The sequence below is a fragment of the Cupressus sempervirens genome, chromosome 8 (genome assembly GCF_028749045.1).
Source record: "Cupressus sempervirens isolate cs-2001-9-10 chromosome 8, ASM2874904v1, whole genome shotgun sequence".
NCBI lineage: Eukaryota > Viridiplantae > Streptophyta > Pinopsida > Cupressales > Cupressaceae > Cupressus > Cupressus sempervirens.
The window spans coordinates 603,979,777-603,996,058 of NC_143125.1; the positions used below are offsets into that span (position 1 = coordinate 603,979,777).

Genomic DNA, 16,282 nt, shown 5'->3' on the forward strand with positions numbered 1-16,282 from the left:
TACACATATCTTATGAACATTTTGAGTACATGGTGAATGTTATGCAAATCGATGTTCAGGAGGCCATTACACAGAGTACTTGGTGAATATCAAATGAGTTGACATTCTTGAGGCCATTATTCACAGTACTTGGTGAACATCTTGCTACTCGACATTTAGGAGGCCATTTCTCAAAGAGTACGTGGTGAATGTCAAACGAGTTGACATTCAAGAGGCTATTACTCCCAATGTCTATATATTACATTGAGGTAATATATGATCATATGTTTATCCTCCCTAGCTATGAGGGAGTGTTAATGTTTGGTAGCTTCAGTCAATTAAACTTATAAGACTAGTATAAATATACATATATATTTAATATATATGTGTGATATATATATATATATATGAGATATTTGTTATTTGTTATTTTATAATTATAATGGATAGACATGTCTCATGAGAAGACATGTCTCTCCATGTGTCATTTGCAATACATATAAGAGGAGATTGATGCATTTGAAAAGCATATACCAAGATGGCAATGCAACTACATCTGCAATCGATCCTAAGAAAACAAATAAAGTAGACATATTGAAATAAGAGGAATATGATTTTTATATAGTATAAACAACAAAACCAAGATTGGGACATAATCGGAAAAAGAGAAACTCTTCAAACCAATTTTCAAGTGATAAAACTTTGATACCAGTTTCTGGATAATTTTTTTAAGGAAGAGCAACATCACACGTCCTAATTTTCCGCTCCACTTATGCTCTGAGATTGGAAATTTGCATCTTATAGTTGAATTGCTTTTGTCGATGAACGAAGCTGTCGACATTGAGTGGCAGAGATGAGCTTCAAAGATGATTTTCTCGTAGAACGACTGCCATGTGTGAATCTTATCCTAGCGTGCTATTTATCCAACAAGTATTAAGAACACAATGGAGATAACAAATAGGGATTGAATTCTATAATCAGCAAGAAGAGACAATAAACCCCATCAACTGTAAGGACGACATCAGCAACCAAAATCTTATTCAATCCTTCGGTACAAAGAATAGTGATTGCAGATTATTGGATGGAACTAGACATGATTAATATCACGCACATGTAAGATCCATATATATCATTCAATATAGAGAAGAGGCGTCACAACTTTTAAGAGTGATAGCTTCATATTGGGTATTACATCAAACCAGGAATTATAGTTAAATTAAGAATGATCAAAGCCTAAAATTAATTATTGAGGGGTACTCAAATTCATGAGTAATGGATAATAGAGAATTTATTCTCTTAAGGATAGACCAAAATAAAAGGTGAAGGTGTGCAAACTATATAAAGGGCAGACATTAAGTAATAAATTTAAAGGAGTTTTGAATGTACAAGCATCAGGCCCCACACACTAGAGAAAGGTAAAATTAAGGTAATATGCATTTTACATTATGGAGACCTTGAATACATATATAGCATAATGATTGATTTTAATTTATCAATCAAATTTCTAGTGTTTTTATAGTAATATTATTACTGAGAATAATCATTAAAAGTGATTTTTATTATAAGAACTATGTGCCTTGATCTTTTCTGAGAATGTCCTTGCAGGAAAAATAGGGAGATTGAGATTTAGAAGGAGACTGACATTTCATTAGAGGCAACCTTGAAAAGGGGAGTAGATAGAGGATATGATTTACCCAACCTTCGGTGATCTCGGTCATATTGATTCAAAGGGAGTAAAACATGTTGAGATGGATTCTCGAGTGATCAATAAATTGTAGCAAACAAGAGGACACTAATTCATGAATATACCTCGTGACTGTGATTTTAATGGGCCTACCCCCCTGTGTACATCATGAGGAAGTGACGACTTCCAAATGATGTCACTTGTATTTGCAGAAGTTACAATAAGATAACGATCTTACAATAATTTATATTATAAGATCAAACAAATTGAGTATATGGTGAATGTCTTGCATCTCAACATTCTGGAAGGTCATTACTCAAAGAGCATTTGGTGAATATCATTGATATTCTGGGGAGCCAATACTCTTGATATCAGATGTAGTATCAAACTTTGTTTTGAGTATTTGGTGAATATCATTGATATTCTAGGGGGCCAATACTCCTGATATCAAATGTGATATCAAACTTTGTTTTGAGTATTTGGTGAATATCATTGATATTATGGGAGACCAAAACTCTTGATATCAAATGTGATATCAAACTTTATTTTGAGTACTTGATGAATATCATTGATATTCTGGGAGACCAATACTCTTGATATTAGATGTGATATCAAACCTTATTGAGTAATTGGTGAATATCATGTATTCTAGGAAACCAATGGTCATGATATCAAAATGGTGGATATCTTTTGATCAAAGATATCTTTAAAAATATTCATACCTAATATTACCAATGGTGTAATATGTGTCCTATGTTTATCCTCGCTAGCTAAGAGGGAGTGTTGGTGTTTTGGTAGCTTTAGTCGGATAAACCTGTGAGATCAAAGAGAAATTAATATAATTACAATGATTCATACACACACACACAACTATAATTAAGTTTGTCATTACATTATATTAATTATATTAATGAATAGACATGTCCCATGAAAGGACATGTCTCTTCTCTTGGTTTATTCCTCATACAAATACAAGAGGACGTTGTCATTTGGAAAACACATACCAAACATAATAGCAGTGCTTAGTACATTTGCAGCGGTCCTAAGAACTTAACAGTACTAACAAATATAAACCCCATTTCAAAATTTTGTCATACCAGGAAACTAATTCTTCTAACCCGAAACCCAAACCTTATTACGAAGTAATTGGAAAATATTTGCTTGATATTAATAGTGATCAAGAGATCAATTTATACAAGAGACTAAATGATGTTTCCTAAGGGAACAATCGTATAGACTAGAAACATTCTAATATTTACAATGGATTACAATAGATAACCATTAGATACTAAACAGAGATAATAGAAACTATCTATTATCGTAATACCCTCCCATAATGGTTATATTGAAAGCACGAAGCTATTAAAAGGCGTAAAAGGCGGATTCTTTATGCTGAGTGTGCTCTGCACTGTTCGCTGTGGGTTGTGAACCAGATTTCTTAGATAGGGCAGCTAAGCGCTTCTGACATTCAACCTCCATGTGTCCATACTCATGGCAATAGTTACATTGAATGGTTTTTCTCCCGGAGCCTTCTGAAACTAGAGCAGAGGACTTCTGTTGAGAAGACTGATATGAATGAGACTTGCCCTTTTCCTTCTAAAAGGATTCGGCAATAAAGGTTTGCTCTGTGGAGGGGAGCTAGAACTGCTACCAAATTGTTGTTTCCACCAATCTTGCTGAAGCAGAAGTGTACAAAGATCTGTGAACTTCAGATCAACACCAACAGGAGTGATGTTGAGAGTCTTGATAAAATGCTCATAGGACTTGGGTAAACCCTTGAGGGTTATGACCACAATGTCCTCTTCCTCCGTCTTGCATCTAATGGCAAGTAATAGATCACAAATTTTTTGAATCCTATTCAGGTGATCCTAGAGCAATTTCCACTCATCCATGATGATAGAAAACAATGTTCTTCAGAAAGAAGGCTCTACTTTTGTTTGAAGTCTCATGAAGTGCCTTGAGATGCTCCCATATCTCGGTAGTCATCTTGCCAGACGAAATCTACGGAAGTTGATCATTAGCTACAGATAATTTGAGAAGCAACACTACCTCCCAATTATGTTGATCATATGAATTCTAATCAGGAGCAGCTTGAGTAAGTCGAGTTACAGTACCCAGAACCACCTGATTGTTGTCACCATATTCAAAGATGGTTAGCATCTATTGTTTCCACATGCCATGATTGTGACTGTTGAACTTCTAATTTTCCCTCGAGCAAAATATTAGTCGGAGATGCCATTGCACATTTTTCAATGAAAAAAAGTGAAAATCTATGAAGAAACATACTTCGAGGCAAAAAAGCAAAAGACCCAAAAAAATGAAGAGTTACCCAGAAGAGAACTTGAAAAACCCATAAGGAATATGCTATCAAATTCTTGATCTGCCTACTTGAAAATTGAGACACGAAAATTGAGGCACCCAAAAAAAACGGATGACAACCCAGATGAGCTCTTGAAAAATCCACCAAGATTCTATAAAAAAATTTGGATCCGATACAAAAAAATTAGGGTTTCAAACAAAAACGGCCCTGGCTGCAAAAAAACCCAAAAAAATGTTGATTGTAGGCGTAAATCAAGACCAAAGATTTGTAATAACCCTAGAAGCATCCAAACATTACACAAAAATGACCACTTTCTTTTTAAATGGTAAAAACGGGCCACAAAATAGACGCGCGATTTTCAGAGAAATTTAAATGTGAGTGGTGAAAAAATGTAGGCATGAGTTGTAGAGAAATGGTGCCCAACAAACCTCCACGTGAACAGCAAAGAATAACCCTCGATTTTTAGAGGATTCAATTCTGTTAGTTGCTAATAGAAGGGCATGAGTTTCTAGACCAAAAAAACTACGAGTTACAAACAAAATGGCGCATTTTTTGGCAAAAAACCCTAGTCAAACTAGAGGTTTTGGAAGCAGATATGAAAATAATTTCGAAAATAAAAGGCAAATAATTTTGACAAAGAAATTATATTTATTTTCAAAAAAATTTAGAGTATTAGCTCTGATACCAAATTATGATGTAGTTAGAAAATATTTTCTTGATATTAATAGTGATCAAGAGATCAATTTATACAAAAGACTGAACGATGTTTCCTTAGTAACAATCGTAAAGAATATAAACATTCAATTCTAAATACAAGAAACTAAATATTAGAAACACTCTAATAATTGTAGGAGATTACAATAGATAACCATTAGATGCTAAACAGAGATAATATAAACTATCTATTATCGTAATAAATTTGTACAAGCAACTTAGCTATTAACCATTAGTGGATAAATTTGTTCAACTGCTCAACAATCAAATCATGCTATAGAGTCCTACAACAGTAAATAAGTACTTTTTCTAAATCAACTTTCATGTTCATGTTATGTTCCCAAATGATACGCCTAGGAAAGGAGGCTAACTTAAGTTGTTTTTAAAAAAGCATGTCAAGACCCCAAAGTGTGATGTCAAGGCTAGGAGAAGACTAAAGTGATTTACAATTTTACTTTATGGGTAGTGGCTAAATAGTAAACTAAAACATAATATATACAAGGGATGTTAGAAAAGGTTTGTAAAAAAAACTAAATGTCCCCCTTGGTAAGATATGTGTTCAAGTTTATTGTTTAGACGTTGCCTACTTTATGTGCTTAGAAGGGGACACCGAGGAGAGAAAATATTATATGGTTTTAAAAAGTGAAAATAATAGGGAAAAGAAATTCAATTTTAAAAAGTATTGTCCTAATTCTTCCATTCCCTCCACGTTATGTATTTAGTTTTGAGCACTCATTAGTGTATTCTGATATGACAACTTAAAGAGATGTTGTTGGGTGTGTTCAAATTTGCAGGGATTCGTTTCTTTTTAAATCCGCCTAAGATTTTTTTGTGTTGCAAATTGGAGGCCTTTTTTTTCTGTATTAATTGCAGTTTTTGCAAGGTTTGAGCATCATTTTCTTTTAGGGCCTTTCTTGGCATGGTTGGGATTTGCTGCATCTCTAACCTAATCCTATTTAGACGTGATTTTTTGCCCTATTTGATGCAATTTTCAGTGTTGTTTGGTCACGATTTTGAATGTTTCATGGCATCATGTTTTGTAGATTCTTCCATGCATTTTCACTAGACTGGTTTTTGTTGATCGTGACCTATTTTTTCTGCAAATATCTAAGCTTTCATGGTCACCTCCGGTTCCTGCACTTTCCAATAGGGTCTCTACCCTTTAGATCAAGCCGAAATTTTAATTCGATTACAAATTTTCCTTGAAGTTTGTGCCTTTTCATATATTCACATTTGTTGCATCAAAAATGTGTCATGGCATCTCTCACCAATCTTTCTCTTGGAAGGTAGTCAACAATTCAACAAAAAGAACTACGACACCTGAAAGTAGAGAATGATGACGATCTTTGAGTACCGTCGCCTTGAGGCATTTATTCTGGGTACTAAGACTCGTCCTACCACAGTCAATGCTACCACAAACCAATATTGCAAAACATACAAAGCGGATCACCTTGCAAATTTATTTTTTTTGAAGTTATTGTGACCATTAAGGAGGATATTAGAGTTAATCTCTCTATTTTTGTTTCTCTCTCTTTCATAGATTTACTTCTATTTCTAATGGTCACGATGGTTTTTTAAAAACCATTCTTGGTCGCAATGCCTCTCCCGCGTCTAGCCCGCAATGCATGTCGCTACCAGCCCATGGTTTCTTGCAACAATGGCTTCCATGCCCCCGCGTCCACATTTAGGGTGCATCTATCAGTTGCAATTATCCCTATTTTGGTTCTCACATCCTTGCTCCCACAACTCGTTCCTGCATCGCTGCTACCTTTCCCCTTTGTCGCAGCTTGCGTCTAGTTTTCATGCCGCTGTAAGTGTTTTTGCTCCTGTGTCTTGGTGCTTTCTCTTCCACCGTCTTCATCCCCTGCGGGTTAAGTTGTCAGTCGTGCTCGACAACGCCTTCGACCATGATCTACCTTTGCTTCTTTTTGCCCGACTTCTCTTGCTCAAGTTTGTGTTCTGCATCCTCTATATCCAATTTCTCTCCCTTTCTGACAAGCTATGGGCGCTTAGGGCAAAGAGGAAACTATTCCCTCTTCCCACTAAGATTTACTTAGACGAAGACCCCACTAGAACCCAGGTGACAAGAGCTGAAACATTCTAGAAGCCTCGTGGCTGAGGCTAGACGTAATGGTACGTGGGCTATGATCCGTAACCTTAGGGCAGCTATTTGTGACTCTCCTCTTAGCAATTGGGTGTCGAGACAAACCTCAAAGGCCTTATGACGTTCTTGCCCGCAATTCAACAAGGGTAGGCCCTACTCAAACTCTCTTTTTGTCAATTGTTGGAATGGTAATGGCTCGTTGTGGTCCCTACCGAGTCTCTTTGTGATGTTGTTGGTTCTACAAATATCTCGGTTGTCACTAAGACACATGAGAGCCTTGTCTGTCCCCTCCTGGGCATTGTTGGGTACCAGTGGCTGTTGATTTGTAGAGAGGAGGTTAGTGCCTCGGGTAGTGTTCATGGCTCAAGTGGTGTTGGTTGTTTGGTTAGAGATGATCTCTTCAGTGCTACTTCGTTGGTCCACTCTAACGACCATGCCAGATTCTTATGGATCCGCATTAGTCCTACTAGTCAGCACCAAAGGGATATATTTATTGTGGTTTGCTACTTTCCACCAGCTTCCTCTTCATATGCCATCCATGGTACCGACGACGATGGCCCTTCCTTGGACTTATATGAGTGCATCTACAAGTTCGCAACCATAGGTGACATCATTCTACTAGGGGATTTTAATGCCCAGACCAGAGATCTACAAACTCCTATGCACGATCATCGGTTTGATTGGACATGTACTTTTGAGATGGATCCCACTAGTTTGGGGCTTCGGGGTACCTCGAAGGACTTTCAGGGGCCACTATCTATTTATGGTCTCACCTCCACCAGCTCTGTGTCATCCAACCTGGTGATCCTGAATGGCCTCCCTTACTTTCACGGTTCCGAGTTGTTCACTTGCTGGCCCCATTGTGGGGGTGCTAGTGTCGTGGACTACACCATCTCTTGTGCCTCCTTCATTCCCTCATCCGGAGTTTCACCATCACCCACCTTCCCTTGGCTGGCCATGCTCTTCTCAGCCTCATGCTTCGCTTCTCCCCCCACCTTCCGCTTTTGCTTCCGCTCCCCCCTCCTCCTCCCACCCCCTATAGTCTGTTGGTCGCACCCCCGTCATCTTTGGCTTCCTCAAGAGTGACGGTGACCTTTTCCTCATCCATCTCAAACGACTTCTCCCCCTGGTGGTTTCTCCATGACTAACCAAGTCTCCTCCATGTTCGACCTTTTGACCATTGCGATCTAGGAGTCTTCTCTCCTCTCCATCCCCCATCACCCCCACTGTTGGGCTTTACGTTGTAGCACTTGCCCTATGAACCATTGGTTCGATGATGATTGCAAGTCCTTCCACCACCACCTGCGCTCAGCCTTCTTGTTGCAGTTCAATGATTTCACTAGCTTGCGTCGCTCCTATAGTCAATTCCTTGGCTATAAGAAGCGTTCTTTCATTTCTTCCTAGTGTCACTCCCTTTGTAACAACCTATCCCACAACCCTAAGCACTTTTGGTGTACCTTGTTCCCCCGCTGGCTTCGTATTCAGACACCACCACAATGATAGAGAGGACCGTACATGTCACTTGTGTTCTTTGGGCCGAGACAAAGATCCATTTCAACTTTCATTGTCCCACCTATTACGAGATTCATGGGCGATTCTATTGCTTATTCAGGGAGTGCAGTTCCCTTGAGGCCTTCTTCAACTTTACGGATCAAAGATGTCTTGCTATGTACCTCAGAGAGACTATGCAGTTTCGCGACCATATGTTACAGATCCGTTTTCCTCAGAGGGTGGCTTCGACTCAGTTCATTACAGCTTTCTTCTCCCCCTCATCTCCGACACGTGGGACTAAGCGACCTCCCAGTGACACCACCACCACCAGTCACTCTAGATCTGTGAGGCCTCGCAGTGGCTACACTCGTCAACAGCACCCTCCCAATATTTTTCAGCGATGCACTAGGGCCCTTGCTCATCGTAGCCCTTATCCTTCGGTGCTTGGCTTCTTTTCACCAAGGAAGGATCCTTAGTCCTTGCCTCGTTTGTTTGCTTCTCACTTCTTGTATCTCGTTTATTTTTGGCTTTTCTTATTTGCTCTCTCCCAGACACCAATTGGTGTCTTGTAGTGGATGGCCTTCTGTCTTGTAAGTTTCTCAGTCCCATAGACCCCCGTGGTCTTTCGTTGGACATTAATAAATTTATTTATCTTATGTTTCAATATTCTCTCTCTGTTCAATATAAAAACTTTCTCTCTCTCTTGAGAATGTTTCTGTTTATCTCTCTTTGTTCGTTATAGAAACATTCTTGTGTACACTTGTATATATAGATCATTTCTGATCTCTGTTTAATAATACATTCATCATTTTACGATAATAGAAACACCCACCCTAACCAGATGGTGTGATAAGACTTAGTTTTGAGGTTGTTTGATGTCAGTATTGACTCTTTTCATGTGACATGTACTTTTTGAAAGTGCTGCTTGACTTTTGTTGTTTAAGCTATTTCAATGTGCTAGTCTTCATTTTCACAACTTTAGGAATCCATGTTTATCTCATAACTCTCTAGATAATTTTAATATCATTCTAAATTTCTAGGTATTGATGAATATGATTTCTAGGCCCTAGGTGTCTCAAAACTATATGTTATTTGATAAGTAGGAGATAATTTCCATAGCAAGTCAAACTGTGATATTGCTATCAGGATTTAACTGTGTGATTTGAGTCAAACTCGCTGACCCATGTTCCATGAGTAGTGATTCAACATGAATCCATCTCTCATGAGAATAAATGAAACACTTAGCACTCATTAGATCTAGGTGATGCTCACAAGGGTCAAGCATTAGGGCTTCCCGAGAGGTCACCCATCCCAGTACTACTCCAGCCTGAGCACGCTTAACTACAGAGTTTCCTCCATGGTTAAACCCAAAGCTTGCAACCCCTAAGAGATGGATTCACGTTGAATCACTACTCATGAAACATGGGTCAATGAGTTTGACTCAAAAATCACACAGTTAAATCCTGTTAGCAATATCACTATATGTTATTTGACATGATTAGTAAAGAATTGGTTTTTGGGAGCAAATTGCCCCTCTAGGCTTGGGTGCCATTTCCTCTTGGCACATGGGTTTTGGTGGGGGTTTTCAGAGGATTTAAATCTGCAATTGGTACTATTTATTGTTTGTTCAAGTAATCTCTGCTATGTTTTAGTTGAAAGAGATATGTCAACAAATGTTAAAAAGGAAAAGGAAAGGAAAGGAAAGGAGCTTTTATAATCCACGATACCAGCAATCTGAATTTGAGTCTACATATGTTGATAGTAACATGGGACTATCCTATACTCCTTGCAGGAAGCACCTAATTGTGCTACAAATGAGGGGTACATACCTTGCCCCTTGTAGGGTTTGAACTTGTGACCTCTCTTTCAAGAGCACAAGTTCTCCACCACTAGACCAACTCAAGCTGCAGATGGGAATTATGCTTAATATCAATGAAGTCTGATTTGGTAAAATGCTGATAAACATTTCAGAAATCCTATTTCCAGGTTTGCCCCTACATTTCATATCATTCCAGATTTTAATGAATGAAGTTTGTGAAGTTTTAGTAATGAACTTGATTATATGCTTGTTCTCCTATTTTTCTTTCGTTACATTGCATTCTATGTGCAATCTTATTGGAAACTGAAATCAGAAACAAGCAATCACCAAACAGTAAACACTTGGGTCCCAAACATTGGAAAAACATTTCAAAAACGGGAAAAAAAAAAAACATCATGGTGAACATTTCAGTGGTATCAAAGCCATCTTTCATGTCATTTTGTATTTAGACAACTACATTCAGCTGCATACCTTCTATGAGTGAAAGAGACCAAAGATATTTAACAAGAAACAAAGGAAAACTTATTAGCAGTCCCCATAGATCTAAGAAGGTGAAACAGTTTCAGTTATACTTGAAATATATCAGGACTCCCAGATATAGTGAGAACACTACAGGTAACATGGCTGAGAGAGATAAGGGAATTAAGCCGATTCTATTAGCCCCAGCCCCAGGATTGAGAAGAAATTTGCTATAATGGACATAAAGCCAAATCTCTTGGGTAAGATTGGACAAAGCATATCACAAAATAACATAAGGGCAATTAAAATAGCTCACAGGGTAGCCAAACACATAATAACAGTTTCACAAATCGGCAGACCAACAATGAGAGGCAACCTATAGCACAGGGAATATATTTCTCTCCAAAATTTTAATAAAAAATATATCTGATAAAGACGACTTTGACGTGTCGCTGATTCATTGTCTCTGTCATGTGGAGGTGTTCCATATTATTCTGAAGCCGATTCATTTCATGTTAAATAATAAATAATAATCTATCTTCCTAGGAGTCATTTCAACTCTCTAAGGTCGCTTCATTTCCTGTAATGTCATCAGTTATGCAAGAAGACTGACCTTTCATTGTGAAGACAATCAAGGGTCAAGACACTGTTATTATTCTTCCAGGATGTATTTGCATGATCCAGATTTTGGAGTGATTGCTTCGGAGAGATCAACATCAACAAAAATTGTTATGGTCTCTGTATTCACATTGAGAGAGGAGGTGTTGTTATTTTTTGTTCAGTTTGGCCTAGTTTCTGTGAATTGTAAATCAGACTCCTGCTTATTCATTAATAAAGTGATATTGTGTGGCTGGGCTTTTCTCCCTCAAGTTGGAGAGTTTTCCTAGGGTTCTTGTGTCTGGTGTTAGGTACTTTTGTCTCCACAGGGTCAGATTTTTGCCGTCCCCAGAGCCATCCCTTTTATGTCAAGTTCAGCAACACCCCCCAACAGCCAATTTTTTTTTGCAGAAAACTTGGGGATGGCCAGCAGTACTAGGGACGGCTTTGTCGTCCCCTATCCATCCCCAAAACTGCTGGTCGTCCCCATTTTTTCAGCCAATCTGGTAAAGGCAAAACACCAAAATATATATATATATTTTCTGTCCACACGGGCCCTTAGTTGTCTTAAAGACATAATAAAAATATGCAAACCATGTTTGGTCCATTAAAACACTAAAACACTAACTCTTCTACTGATTTTTAGATTTGACATACTTGCTAAGAGGAAGAAAAAAACATAGAACAGCAGCAGTAGTGAGGAAAGATTGCATTTAGTATTTGCTACTTACTACTCTAGTTGGGCTCTCTTTATTTCATTCTGATTTCATGCATGATACTTTGAGCCTTTAGGCATTTTGATTTTTGCTATGTATGTATGTGATATCGTTATAATGGAAGTACTTAGTATTTGTCATTTGATAATTTTTCATGTATTGATCCTCTAAAATCTATGGTGAATGGTTTATCGATGTTATGATATGCATATTTGAATTTTGTCTCTATATATAAAAAAATCCCTTATGTTTTCAATCGCCGTCCCCTAAGGTCCTATCCCCTAAATTTTGGCTTCGACCGATACCTGTACCAAAAACACGTCCCCATCCTCGAAACTCTGTGGAGCATAGGTTTTTTTCTGCTTGTTTTCATTTCTGGTATGAAAACTAACATGGTATCAAAGCAGGTTTAAGCAAAATCAGGATCAGATTATTTCAAATAGCGAAGTCTTCTTCTCTTCTTCCCATCTGAATAAGTCTTCCTAAGAATCAAAAATGGTGAACGGACTCAAGGTTGAAGATAGACTTGATGGTGCATTGAACTTCACTTCTTGGAAATTCAAAGTTCTTATTACACTCAGAAAAAAAATAATCTTCTAGACTTCGTCAAGAATGATGTGCCCGAGCCATCTGATAAGGCTGAAAAATTCAATGGAAGAAGAATGACATTAAGGCTATAAAATTCTTGATGGATTTTGTGAAGGATCATCTTGTCCCAATTATATCCAAGATGAAGACAGCCAAGGTCATGTTTGAGATTCTTCAAAACTTGTATAAGATCAACAATACTGGCGGAGCTGTTGCCTTAGAACAGCAGCTCCATCATATAAAAATGGCTGAAGGAGAGTCGGTCATATCCTTCTTCATGTAGATTACTGAGTTAAAAGATCAGCTATATACCATTGGAGATATAGTTGAAGATAGATACCTACTTATGTTGGCAAGGAATGGTCTTCTTCAATCTTGGGAGTCCTTTATCCAAGACATTTGTGGAAGATCTAAAATTCCCAAGTTTGATCGTCTTAGAGCTGATTGCATTCAAGTGGAAAACAGGTTGGCAGCAAGAGGAAATGGACGAAGCTCTTGTAATGAAGAAAATCATGTTCTTGTTGCTCAATCATCAAGAAGGAAAAGAAGAGAAGGGCGAAAAGGCAATTTCAAGAGGAATAGAGACAGAAATTCTGATTCAGCTCCTAAACCAAAGAAGAAGAAAGATCTCTCCCACAGTCAATGTTTCAGATGTGACAAATATGGTCACCAAGCTCGAGATTGTATATTAAGAACAAAAACTCATGTTGTTGCTGCAGATGTTGATGACGTGACACCTCAAAATCTAGGTGAAAAATAGCTGAACCAAAGCGAGACACAGTCCATTTGCAGGTTCTGATTCAGTTGTATAAGCAAGACATAAAAATCCAGTAGTATAGAGAATCAATTCCAGTCATCTTCACAGTTCAGGCTCATTTCCCATCCTCCGAATCCACCTACAATTGATATTTTATTTATAATTCATGAAAACCCAATTCCACTACTTAGTTATTCCTATACAATTAAATTAATAATTGTGATCTAATTAGTTTCCCTAGGACATATAAGTAAAAGAGGAATTGATTCCATTACATATATTAACAGCCAACATTCATAAGATGGCCAGCAAAGTTCATAACCCCTCACTATAATTAGAGAACCCGTAACTCCAGATAAATATAAAGAACCTGCACTGCAAAGATTATGGGGTGTATTTGAAGGTGATACATGTTTACAGGCCATCAAGGTTACAGTTCAAGGTCATCCCGCAACACGTCTAAGGCTGCCTATAACCTAACCCAAGAATTACCCAGAAAGTAAGAATGCGCATAATCTTAGAAGCAAGAATCGGGAAAAAAAAATCCTTCTCATCCATGGTTTCACACATCTTATAGATAGGCTTCATGCCGCATGCACATCCCCAAAATTACGTGTCACAGTATTCGTGCGGAGCTAAAAAAATGTTAAAGCATTTAAAAATTCGGAACCTGTTGCGAAGGAGAGGGTTAATGCATTGAGGACAGTAATCATTTAAGAGAGCCCAACCCTGTAAAAGCTTCGCTGCAATTGCCGAGCTCGCATCGCCTGAATTTTTCCTCTGCTCCATCTCCATTTCTCCAACTTCCCTTTCCAAAATTACAAGCCAAATTGCCTCAGAACTCTTCGAACCCGATATTTTTTTGTCAGAAGTGTATAACAGTATGCACGTCACTTGAGGAGTGTCAAAAGTAAAACAGACGCCATTCAGATAGTTATGGAAGTTTTCATAATGGAGAAGGAAATTGGACTGTTGTCTCAATTGGTAATGGTGAATTTTCAAATTTCTTTACAAGCGTGTAGTATTTTTTGCTTAATATTTATTGAATGAATGAAGATTTTAATAACTTCTCCTAAATCAAAGTAGTCTATGGATTCCACAATTATGCACATTTCTTGAGAGGATGTCAAGAAACTTAATTCAAATTCAAATGTAATTTTTTATTCAAAATTGTTTTTCAACTAAGTTTGCACTTTCATTTATGGAATTTTTTTGAATAGATAGTTTAAGTTGTGTGTCTCTAATATGATAACGTAGTTGTGAGTCAAGCATACCATGATAAAATTATGTTGTCTCAATTGCCTCCATAGTGTAGAAAAGGTATGCTCTATTTTCCCAGTCTTCTGGTATTAACCATTTACATGTTTTGCACTTAAAATGGTGAGAGCTAGTTCTAAGTTGGTTATAAGCATTTTTGTTTTCCATTTTATATTTGCTCCTATATATGTTGTTTCATCATGATTCGTCATGGAGCTAAATTATTTGAAATAGCATATATTTTTTGATCTATTTTGCTTTGACCATATGATACTCCTAAATGTTTCCAAACAAATTTATTTATATTTCCATTGCCAACTAGACACTCTTGAATGCTAACATCTCTTTTTTTCATCCATTTGTCATTTGGCTTCAACCACATGTTATTTCTCAAATCTAGTCTTCCCTCCATAACTAACCTAGGCCAATAGTGATTGATATGATATGATTGTAGTGCTTCTCATGTTTGCAGTTGGTACCTTGTTATGTTTTGATTAGAGAGATACTTGATACTCTTACTATTTTGCACTTTAAGATGACCTGAGGGTTGGATGTTATACTTTGATTTTAGTACCATAGATGTTTTACTGCTATGTTGTTCAATTAATCATATTTGCATGTTGATGCCATTTTGAGATGATAGTAGGTATATGATGATACCTGATTATCTGGTATTTCAACATATTTATGATTATGTTATGTGATGGATTTTATGCTATAGTTATTTACTTCATTCTGCTCTTTTTATGCTTTATGCGAACGTGAGTGATGTAAATGGATTATTTAGGTATAACTGAATAAATGGCTAAATTAGTTATTTAATGCATTTATTGCTTCGTCTATGTTATTATATGTAATTGCACTTGATTGTGTGTTTTAGTGTGCAGGATTTATATCCCTGGCAATGACACATGGAGTTAATGATTCAACTATTCATATTTTACCAATGCCGCCCATGTATGGTAGACGTATCCTTATTTAATTGTTTAATTAAACCTTATGGTGATTTGTTAAATCTGGACTCATTTGCATTATATGATTTGACCTATGAGTGTGTCTGTGCATTTAGAGGTTCACATTGTCATGAAAGTGATTAAGGTTCTTTTTCTGTGATTTTGGATTTTTGAGCTTTAAATTTTATTGAATTTAATTTATGGCAGCTTTTCCATGGATGAATTCCTATTTCTAGGAATAGTTTTTTTTCCGTTTGGGTCGATTCGGGGTTTAACTAGGTTGGCTAGTTATTTGCCCTAATCAATTATTCACTTGAAAAGTGAATAAGTATGGAAAGAGGAATTTAATTCCTCACTTTTCAATTTTACAATTTAGAAATTGGAGAGCTTTTTCTGAAATCCTTTTATGAAGGAGTGGTATGTTGTTCATTGTGAGAGCTACGAGCATGGGATCTTCACAAGGATAGACTCATTAGATCCAGCTTAGGGAGACCTTGTTTTGCCATCATTTTCGACAGTATCTACGAGTTATTTATTTTACCTAGTTGTTTTTGTTTTAGCCCTTTTGGCTGTCAGGTAGGTCTTTATCGTTTTCTTGTTTCTACTTCATTTTAGCTTCTATTTCTAGCAGTAGTTTGTTAGGAGGTTGAGAACTAGTGTTCCCCTCCATTTTTGTTTGCTGGTTTTGCCTGGTTGGTTGGGTATGAACATTTTCCCTATTTTTGGGATGAGGGTTTGGGGTTTCACACTGTTATGCTGGACATTTTGTATACGATGTCCAAACCCAAATTTTATTAGATTTTTGAGGTTTTTGTGCCTAAAGACCAAATGGGTTTAAATTTTG

The 16,282-nt window shown here is 37.2% G+C and overlaps 1 protein-coding gene across 3 annotated transcripts in view; it reads right to left on the reverse strand.

Annotated features, from left to right (window-relative positions):
• LOC149543877 (uncharacterized) overlaps positions 1-14,262 on the reverse strand; it is a 127,759-nt gene extending 113,497 nt beyond the window's left edge. For 2 of the 3 annotated variants that reach the window (XR_016355723.1, XM_089798543.1), the window contains exon 1: positions 13,899-14,156. Coding sequence is in view for 2 of the 3 variants with exons in the window: in XM_089798543.1 (XP_089654669.1) it covers positions 13,899-14,023 (125 nt within the window). In the remaining variant the exon portion in view is untranslated. Of the gene's footprint in view, positions 1-13,898 lie in introns of all 3 variants that reach the window. The other variant, XM_089798541.1, reaches the window with a different exon arrangement.
• Positions 14,263-16,282: the final 2,020 nt, after the last annotated feature.